A 10683-nucleotide genomic window follows, 5' to 3' on the forward strand; every position below is an offset into this window, starting at 1 on the left:
AACACAGTGTTGTGTGTGCGAGAGGCTCTAACTGGTAACTTAACAACGATCTGGGACTTAGGCTACACTGGTAAAACAGATCTGGGACAGGCTACTGACACAAACAGATCTGGGGACGAGGCTAATGGTACAAACAGATCTGGGACCAGGCTAACTGGTAACAAACGATCTGGGACCAGGCTAACTGGTAACAAACAGATCTGGGACCAGGCTACTGTCAAACAGATTGGGACCAGGACGTAACTGTCTATCAAACAGGATCTGGGACCAGGCTAACTGTCACAAACAGATCTGGGACAGGCTAACTGGCAACAATCAGATCTGGGACCAGGCTACTGGTAAAAACAGATCTGGGACAGGCTAAGTCAAAACAGATCTGGGACCAGGCTCTAAACTGGTACAAACAGATCTGGGACCAGGCTAACTGGTAAAACATAGATGTGGACGCAGGTTAACTATCAACAAACGATCTGGGACTGAAGGCTAACTGTCCCAGATCTGTTTTGTTGATCAGTTGCTGGTCCAGATTGTTTGATGACGTTAGCCTGGTCAGATTGTTTGTTGACAGGCTAATGTCATCAAGAACAGATCTGGGACAGGCTAACTGTCACAGACAGATCTTGGAACCAGGCTAACTGGCTAAAAAGATTGGGATGAGGCTAACTGTCAACAAACAGATCTGGGATGAGGCTAACTGTCACAACAGATCTGGGACCAGTGTTTCCACACTGATTGGAGATAATTTGACTTAAATCACCGTTTGGCTTTGCGCTTTTCTTCTTCTTTTTCTTCTTGTGTTCTTCTCTCATTAGGAGCGGCTACTTTCCCATGAAGAACTCCACGTCGTTCAGCACATGGTTTAAAATGTCTACCAGACAAATCATGTACGAACATCGAATGACTGAGAAACATTTTAAATGTACTCTAAAATGGTAGCTGGAATCCAAACAGAATAGCACTAAAGTCTGGTATAACAGGTTAGGGAACAGGTGGCTGGTTAAACCAGACGAAACAATGCACTTAAAGTATGGTATACAGTCTGGGGTGAGGCTGGGTCTGGGGTGAGGCTAGGGTCTGGGGGTGAGGCCTTTGGGTCTGGGGGTGAGGGCTAGGGTCTGGGGGTAGGGCTAGGGTCTGGGTGGAGGCTAGGGTCTGGGGTGAGGCTGGTCTGGGGGTGTAGGCCCTGGGTCTGGGGGTGAGGCTGGGTCTGGGGGTGAGGTGCTGGGTCTGGGGTGAGGCTAGGGTTGGGGGTGAGGCTAGGGTCTGGGGGTGAGGCTAGGGTCTGGGTGAGGCTGGTTGGGGGTGAGGCTAGGGTCTGGGGGTGAGGCTAGGGTCTGGGGGTGGAGGGTCTGGGGAGGAGTGGAGGAGTAGGGCTGGGGTGATGCGAGGGTCTGAGCAGTGAGGCTGGAATCTGGGGGTGAGGTTGGGCGTGGGGTTAGGTAACAGCCCGGTACTGACTAACGGTGAGGGGTTAGGGTGTTGGGTTGTTTAGCAGAACGGTACTGGATAACGGTGAGGGGTTAGGGTGTTGGGTTGTTTAACAGCACGGTACGAATACACGGTGAGGGGTAGGGGTGTGGGTTGTGTTAACAGACCGGTCTGATAAGGTGAGGGGTTTAGGGTGTTGTGTAACAGACAAGTACTGACTTACACAGGTGAGGGGTTGGGTGTGGGTTTGTGTAACAGACGGTAGACTACAACGGTGAGGGGTTGGGTGTTGGTGTGTAGAACGGTACTTGACTACACGGTGAGGGGTTAGGGTGTTGGGTAAAGGACAACACGTACTGAGATACGGTGACGGGGGTTAGGGTGTTGGGTACACGGTATGGACTACACGGTGAGGGGGTTAGGGTGTTGGGGTAAAGACGGTACTGACTGACACGGTGAGGGGTAGGGTGTTGGGTAAAGCACACGGTTACTGATACAGGTGAGGGGATTAGGGTGTTGTGTACAAGACAGCAGTACTGGACTACACAGTCGAGGGGTTAGGTGTTGGGTAACAGAGGTCTGACTAACGGTGAGGGTTAGGGTGTTGGGTAAACAGACACGGTACTGATACACGTGAGGGTAGGGTGTTTGGGTTGTGTAACAGACACGGTCGAACTACACGGTGGAAGGGGTTAGGGTGTTGTGTAAAGACATAGTACTGATACGGTGAGTGGGTTAGGGTGTTGGGTGGTGACAGGTGACAGTTGGCTACCTTGGTCTCGATGTCGTTGAGCTGAAGGTATCCTCCCTGGACCTCCAGGATCACCTCCTGTCCCCAGACACGGCCCTTGGCCTCCAGCCTCTGCAGCCTRGTCACACAGTCTTCCAGGTTGCGTACCTCCTGGCCGTCCAACTCACACGTAAACAGATGCTAGGATAGAATGTGAGACAGGTGGTGTTAAGCAGTGTTTTGGGGAGACATGACTCTTATTCTACATGACGGACAATCATACGAGAGTCACCACAATACATTTCAATCTGAATGTTCAGAATTGACCTTACCTCCACCCTGTACTGGAAGCTGTCAGGCTGTTTGTTCATCGTTTCAGAATACTCCTTCCTTTGCACTGAAAGATTGCATTTAACCATTAGGCCTAGCGCTCACTGAAAGATTGCATTTAACCATTAGGCCTAGCGCTCACTGAAAGATTGAATTTAACCATTAGGCCTAGTGCTCACTGAAAGATTGAATTGAAGCAATTGACTTAGTGCATACTAAAAGATTGAATTGAACCAATAGGCTTAGTGGTAAACATGATTGGAGGTGTGAACTATGAACTCACTGTATATGGACTTGGCACTGGGTCTGGTCATACTGGACCTCTGAGAGGGGGGATCCTCTTGAGGGAACCCTCTACAACACACACACACACACACCCATTACTAACTCCGCTGTGTACTTATAGGCCAATACAACATTATTGTATGTCGTCTGACACTAGATCAACAAGCATCTGTAGAGTGCAGTACTGTTAGCAATGTTCAGATCAACTAACACTAAAACACTAACACTAACACTAAAAGGAAGTGTTAGGACTGCCACTCAATATAAATGTATCATTTATATAGTTAAAGGGAGTGTTAGGACTGTCACTCAATATAAATGTATCATTTATATAGTTAAAGGGAGTGTTAGGACTGTCACTCAATATAAATGTATCATCACCGGCGGTTAACTGTCTGCTGACTTGAAAATAGAACATTGAGGTGTGTCAGCTGCTGACTGGAATAGAATTGAGGTTGTGTCACGCTGCTAGACGAAAATACCATTGAGGTTGTGTCAGTGTGACGAATAGAACCATTGAGGTGTGTCAGCTGGACTGACTGTTAGAAATTCGAGGTGTGTCATCTGCTGATCGAATAGAACGTTGAGGTATGTCAGCTGCTGACTGCAATAGAAGCTGCTGACCTAGAACATTGAGGTTAGCGGGATGATGACTGTGACTGACTAGAACATTGAGGTGTGTCAGCTGCTGACTAAATAGAACATTGAGGTGTCAGCTGCTGACCGAATAGAACATTGACGGTGTGTTCAGCTGCCTGACCGCGGAATCAGAACATTGAGTTTCAGCTGCTGACGAATAGAAACATTGAGGTGTGTCAGCTGCTGACCGAATAGAACATTGAGAGTGTCGTCAGCTGCCTCTGACTGAATAGAACATTGAAGGTATGTCAGCGGCTGACTGAATGAACATTGAGGTGTGTCAGCTGCTGACTGAATAGAACATTGAGGTGTGTCAGCTGCTACTGAATAAACATGAGGTGTGTCAGCTGCTACTGAATAGAACATTGAGGTGTGTCAGCTGGCTGACTGAATAGAACATTGAGGTGTTTAGGGGTCTTGCCATGCCCTTTTTATAAAGCCTTATCAGTTCTTTGTATTGCTGTTTGAAAATGTTCCAGCGACGAGAATGATTAGACCTGAAATATTACTTAGATTTTAGGCAACTATCACATGACAATCACTTCACATTTCAAGAATTACCTCATTCATGATTTGCTTTCTTGTCAACATGTTTTATCTGACCTATTTCACCTTAAAACCTTAACCATGGGATATGTGCTGGTGTGTGAACAGAGGTGTAGCAAGTGTTATATTCTTTATTCTTGGTAGTGATTAACTAGTGTCTGACTGATGGAAAGTGTATGTGTACTTCTTGGTTTCCTTTTGACTAAGTCAGCGTGATTGGCACACTTTCTGGATTCCTATTACTGTTGGCTTGTAAGACTGTCACTCAGTCAGAAATAAAGGTGTGGTGTGTGTGTGAGCTTTTCTATAGAACTCGAGCTGAATGATCATCGTTCTGTGGCGCGCGTGGGACTTCTGTTTTCTATGCTGGATTCCCTGTACATCTTTTCCTGTCCTGTGATCAAAGCAGGCCACGGTCACACACTGTTTCACCTGTTGATACACTACCATGACCTTTGCCCTTTGCAGATTGGTGACGTCACGATTCCCCCCCCCCCCCCCAAAAAAGAAGAATGTTCCGGAATAATAGCGGGCCGTTTCCCTCTCAACCAAGGTACAGTATACATCTGTATTCTCATCGTCTTGATTATTAATGGATGTGACTGTTCAAGGAAAACAGTATTGATACAGTCAGCCTCCTTATATATCTGGGCGTCCTCAGGAAATGGACTGTATATAAACTACAAACTCCACTTTAGGCTACTATAATATGATATTATAGACAGTTCTAAACTCTTTACTATATAAATGATACTTAGATGACGTCTAACACTCTTTTACTATATAATGATACATTTATATTGAGTGACAGTCCTAAACCCTTTTACTATATAATGATACATTTATATTGTGACAGTCCTAACACTCCTTTTACTATATAAATGATACATTTATTTGAGTGACAGTCCTAACACTCCCTTTTACTATATAAATGATACATTTATATTGAGTGACAGTCCTAACACTCCCTTTACTATATAAATGATACATTTATATTGAGTGACAGTCCTAACACTCCCTTTTACTATATAAATGATACATTTATATGAGTGACAGTCCTAAACTCCCTTTTACTATATAAATGATACATTTATATTGAGTGACAGTCCTAACACTCCCTTTTACTATATAAATGATACATTTATATTGAGTGACAGTCCTAACACTCCTTTACTATATAAATGATACATTTATATTGAGTGCAGTCCTAACACTCCCTTTTACTATATACATGATACATTTATATTGAGTGACAGTCCTAACACTCCCTTTAACTATATAATGATACATTTATTGGTGACACGTCCTAACACTCCCTTTAACTATATAAATGATACATTATATTGAGTGGCAGTCCTAACACTTCCTTTTAGTGTTAGTGTTAGTGTTTTAGTGTTAGTTGATCTGAACATTGCTAACAGTACTGCACTCTACAGATGCTTGTTGATCTAGTGTCAGACGACATACAATAATGTTGTATTGGCCTATAAGTACAACAGCGAGTTGTATGGGTGTGTGTGTGTGTGTGTTGTAGGGGTTCCCTCAGAGGATCCCCCCTCTCAGAGGTCCAGTATGACCAGACCCAGTGCCAAGTCCATATACAGTGAGTTCATAGTTCACACCTCCAATCATGTTTACCACTAAGCCTATTGGTTCAATTCAATCTTTAGTATGCACTAAGTCAATTGCTTCAATTCAATCTTTCAGTGAGCACTAGGCCTAATGGTTAATTCATCTTATGAGCTCTATCATAGACCTAGGCTAATGGTAAAGCAATCTTTCAGTGCAAAGGAAGGAGTATTCTGAAACGATGAACAAACAGCCTGACAGCTTCCAGTACAGGGTGGAGTAAGGTAATTCTGAACATTCAGATTGAAATGTATTGTGGTGACTCTCGTATGATTGTCCGTCATGTAGAATAAGAGTCATGTCTCCCCAAAACACTGCTTAACACCACCTTGTCTCACATCTACTAAGCATCCTGTTACGTGTGATTGGACGCGAGGTACGAACTGGAAGACTGGTCTAGCTGAGGGCGTATCAGCGTGGGAAGGATTCCTGGGGTAGGGAGGTACCAGCTGCAAGCTCGGAGCCAAGGGCCACGTGTCTGCCTGCACCAGCGCATGTTATCTGGTATCGTTGATAGTAGCCAGGGTAGTGATAACCTGTCCCAGCAACGATCTATTTGATCTGAAGACCAGTAGCCAACTGTCACTGCCACAGACAATGTACTGTTGTATTTGTATATGAAGACCAGTAGCCATGTAGAGACTGTTATTGTTTTTACTAAGCCAATGCTGCACCTGTCTCTAGACAGTATCTGTTTTATTTGTATATGAGACCAAGTAGCCAAACTGTCACCTGTCACTCTAGCATATGTATCTGTTGTTATTTGTTAATGAAGACGCAAGGGTAGCCACTGTCACTGGTCTCTAGACAAGTATTTTCCTTGTTTTGTTATGTATTGAGACCAAGGTAGCCAACTGTCACCGTCTCTAGACAATGATCTTTGTTACTTGTATATGAAGACCAAGGTAGCCAACTGTCACCTGTCTCTAACAACTGTATCTGTTGTTATTTGTATATGAAACAAGTAACGCAACTGTCACCTGTCTCTAGACACATGTATCTGTTGTTATTTGTATATGAAGACCAAGGTAGCCAACTGGGCACCTGTCTCTAGACAATGTATCTGGTTGTATTGTATATGAAAGACAAGTAGCCAACTGTCATGTCTCTAGACAATGATCTGTGTCTATTTGTATATGAAAGACTCAATGGTAACCAACTGGTCACCTGTCTCTAGACAATGTATCTGTTTTATTTGATATAAGACCCAAGTATGCCCAACTTTCACCTGTCTCTAGACATGTATCTGTGTTATGCTATATTGAAGACCAAGGTAGCCAAACTGTCACCTGTCTCTAACAATTGTTCTGTTGTTATTTTAATGAAGACCAAGGTACCGAAACTGTCACGTGTCTTTCTAGACCAATGTATGCTGTTGTTATTTGTATATGAAGACCAAGGTAGCCAACTGTCAGCCTTCTCTAACAATGTACTGTTGTTATTGTATATGAAGACCAAGGTAGCAACTTCACCCTGTCTCTTTAGACAATGTATCTGTTGTATTTGTATATGAAGACCAAGGTAGGCCAACTGTCACCTGTTACTAGACAAATTATCTGTTGTTATTTGTTATATGAAGACAAGGTAACCAACTGTCACCTGTCTCTAACAATGTATCGTCTGTTTATTTTGTATATGAAGACCAAGGTAGCCAATGTCACCCCTGTCTCGTATGACAAATGTATCTGTGTTATTTGTATATGAGACCAAGTAGCCAACTGTCACCTGTTCTAGACAAGTGTATCTTTGTTGTTATGTGTACTATGAAGACAAGGTACAATGTCACCTGTCTCTATCGACATGTACAATGTACTATTGTTATTTGTATATGAAGACAATAAGGTAGCCACTTCACCTGTCTCGAGATCAATGTATCTGTTGTTTTTGTATATGAAGACCAAGGTGACCAACTGTCACTGTCTCTAGACAATGTACAATTTTGGTACCTATGTTATTTGTATATGAAGACCAATAAGGTACTGTCTCTGTAATAGATGCATTGTCGGTAACAGACATGTCAGCTGTTGTACGCCCGTGTTCGTAATTTTCCTGTCTGTGTCGAATGCTGTGACAACAACACTCATCCTGTGGAGTATCAAAGTTCAGTCCTCTTAGTCATAACAGTGGGCGTAAAAAAAAGTATTTAGTCAGCCAACCAATCTGTGCAAGTTCTCGCCCACTTAAAAAGATAAGAGAAGGCTTGAATTTCATCAAATACACTTCATACTAATGACAGACAAAAATAAGAAAAGAAAATCCAAAAATCACATGTACTGAATTTTAATGAATTTATTAGCAAATATGGTGGAAAATTAAGTATTTTGGTCACCTACAAACAAGAAAGATTCTGGATCTCACAGACCTGTTACTTCTTCTTTAAGAAGGCCTCCTCTGTCCTCCACTCTTACCTGTATTAAATGGCACCTGTTTGAACTTGTTATCATATAAAAGAACACCTGTCCACAACCTCAAACTTCACACTCAAACGTCCACTATGGCAAGAACAAAGAGCTGTCAAAGGACACCAGAAACAATTATAGACCTGCACCAGGCTGGGAAAGACTGAATCTCAATAGGTAAGACAACTTGGTTTGAAGAAATCAATCTGTGAGCAATTATTAGGAAATGGAGACATACAAGACCACTGATAATCTCCCCGACTGGGCTCCCGCAATATCTCACCCCGTGGGCTTCCAGAACGTGGGTCAAAAACAGAACCACGCTATGAGCCAGAGACTGGAAAATAAAGCCTCATCAACGTTTGAAGGAACGGGGGTCCACATGCATGTCCAAACACGGGAATGGCTACGCGGCAACAGGATGGTTCGTAAACATCAAGGTCTGAGTGCCAATTAGACAACCAGACTGGGTGAATCCGGGCAGAAAGCCACATACTGCTCTAGAGAATCATGAGGAGCAACCAACAGGGTGAAAACTTGTGTTAGAACTTCCTCTGTCATCTAACAAAGGGTATATAACAAAGTATTGAGAAACTTGTTGTTATTGACCAAATACTTATTTTCCACCATAATTGCAAATAAATTCATAAAAAATCCTACAAATGTGTTTTCTGATTTTTTTCCCTCATTTTGTCATGTCAATAGTTGAATGTAGAACTATGCTGAAAATTTCACCTATCTTTTTAATGGAACTTGCACAATTGGGCTGACTAAATACTTTTTTGCCCACTGTATGTATGCTATAGAGGGGGGATGGTTTTGAGAACACATAATGAGTCAATTAGAAATCAGTTGATATTGGGTATGGTATAACTTGTATTAGCATTGACCTGCATCGGTTCCAGCAACCTCATGAATCCACGCTGTGTGCCTTTTGCCACGTTCACATGCTAGGAACTTCTGAACGTTTCGCGACTTTGCATAAACGGAACTGGTTGTCGTTTTACACGTTGCCGCTTTCACCAGTTAGCAAGTTTCAGAGTTTCGCGACTAGCACGTGCACGTGGCGTAAGTTCTCATCTTACGGCAGAGCTGGAGTCAGTGGCCTCGGGATGTGTAGTGCAGACCAAGGCTGTGTTGGACACTTGTTGCCTACAACTCCTGCTACACCTTTCTCCCTACCCCTCTGGTTCTCTCTATCAGGCAGAGCTGGAGTCAGTGCCTCTGGGATGTGTAGTCCTAGACGGCAAGCTGTGTTGGACACTTGTGCTACAACTCCCTGCTCACCTTTTCCTAACCCTCTGTTCTACTCTACAGGCAGAGCTGGGAGTTCGGGGTGCCTCTGGATGTGTAGTCCAGACCCAAAGGCTGTGTTTGGACCTTGTGCTAAAACTCCTGCTCACATTTTCCCTACGCCTCTGTTCTCATCTACAGGCAGAGCCTGGAGTCAGTGCCTTGGGATGTGTAGTCCAGAACAAGGCTGTGTTGGGACACTTTGTGCCTACAACTCGCCTGCTCACCTTTTCCTACCCCTCTGTTCTCTCTAGCAGGCAGAGGCTGGGGTCAGTGCTTGGGCTTTGTGTGTCCAGACGGCAAGGCTGTGTTGGACACTTGTGCCTACAACTCCCTGTTTCAACCTTTTCCCTACCCCTCTGTTCTCTCTAAGGCAGAGGCTGGGTCAGTGCCTCTGGGATTGTAGTCCAGACCTAATGGCTGTGTTTGGACACTTTGTGCTAACAACTCCGCTGGGTCGTGCTCGCCTTTCCCTACCCTCTGTTCTCTCTACAGCAGAGCTGGAGTAGTGCCTCTGGGATGGGTGTGTCCAGACCAAGGCTGTGTTGGACACTTGTGGCTACAACTCCCTGCTCACTTTTCCTACCCCTCTGTTCTCTCTACAGGGCATGAGCTGGAGTCAGTGCCTCTGGATGTGGTGTCCAGACCAAGGTGTGTTGGACATCTTGTGCTACAACTCCCTGCTCACCTTTTCCTACTCTGTTCTCTTCTACAGGCAGAGCTGGAGTTAGTGCCTCTGGATGTGTTAGTCCCAGACCAAGGCTGTGTTGGACACTTGTGGCCTACAACTCCCTGCTTCGAGCCTTTTCCTACCCTCTGTTTCTCTCAAAGGCAGCAGTGGAGTCAGTGGCTCGGGATGTGTAAGTCCAGACCCAAGGCGTGTGTTGGACCACTTTTGTGGGCCTACAACTCCCTGCTCACCTTTTCCCTACCCCTCTGTTCTCTCTATCTATGGCAGAGCTGGAGTCAGTGCTCTGGGAATGTGTAGTCAGGCCAAGGCTGTGTTGGAACATTGTGGCCTACAACTCCCTGCTCCTTTTCCCTACCCTTGTTCTCTCTACAGGCAGAGCTGGAGTATGTGGTCTCTGGGAAGTGTAGTCCACCAAGGCTGTGTTGGACACTTGTGCCTACATACTCCTGCTCACCGTTATGATCCAGGAATCGTACAGCGCATCCGCTCAAGTCTTCATGTTCCAAGTGTGAGGAGGTGGGGTGAGTGGACAGATTCAACGCACCCTAACGCTCACTGTACTATGGAACAAGTTACAGTTTCATCATAACCTCAGCTAATACGCGACAATGTTACAGGGATTTTCATATCTAATAACCTCAGCCTAATACCCTACCACTCGCAGTTTTGACGTGTCGACACAGGTTTAGATTTATCATAACCTCAGCTCATCC

General features: G+C 44.5%; 1 protein-coding gene across 1 annotated transcript in view; it reads right to left on the reverse strand.

The window, feature by feature from the left end:
- Positions 1–3978, reverse strand: part of LOC111966157 (epidermal growth factor receptor kinase substrate 8-like protein 3) — a 31844-nt gene extending 27866 nt beyond the window's left edge. Inside the window, 5 exon segments of the mRNA XM_070444612.1 lie at positions 758–1056; positions 2154–2359; positions 2491–2555; positions 2772–2842; positions 3974–3978. Coding sequence (XP_070300713.1) covers positions 758–1056; positions 2154–2359; positions 2491–2555; positions 2772–2842; positions 3974–3978 — 646 coding nt within the window.
- Between the last annotated feature and the right edge of the window lie 6705 nt (positions 3979–10683).

The sequence above is a fragment of the Salvelinus sp. IW2-2015 genome, linkage group LG7 (assembly GCF_002910315.2).
Source record: "Salvelinus sp. IW2-2015 linkage group LG7, ASM291031v2, whole genome shotgun sequence".
Lineage (NCBI taxonomy): Eukaryota > Metazoa > Chordata > Actinopteri > Salmoniformes > Salmonidae > Salvelinus > Salvelinus sp. IW2-2015.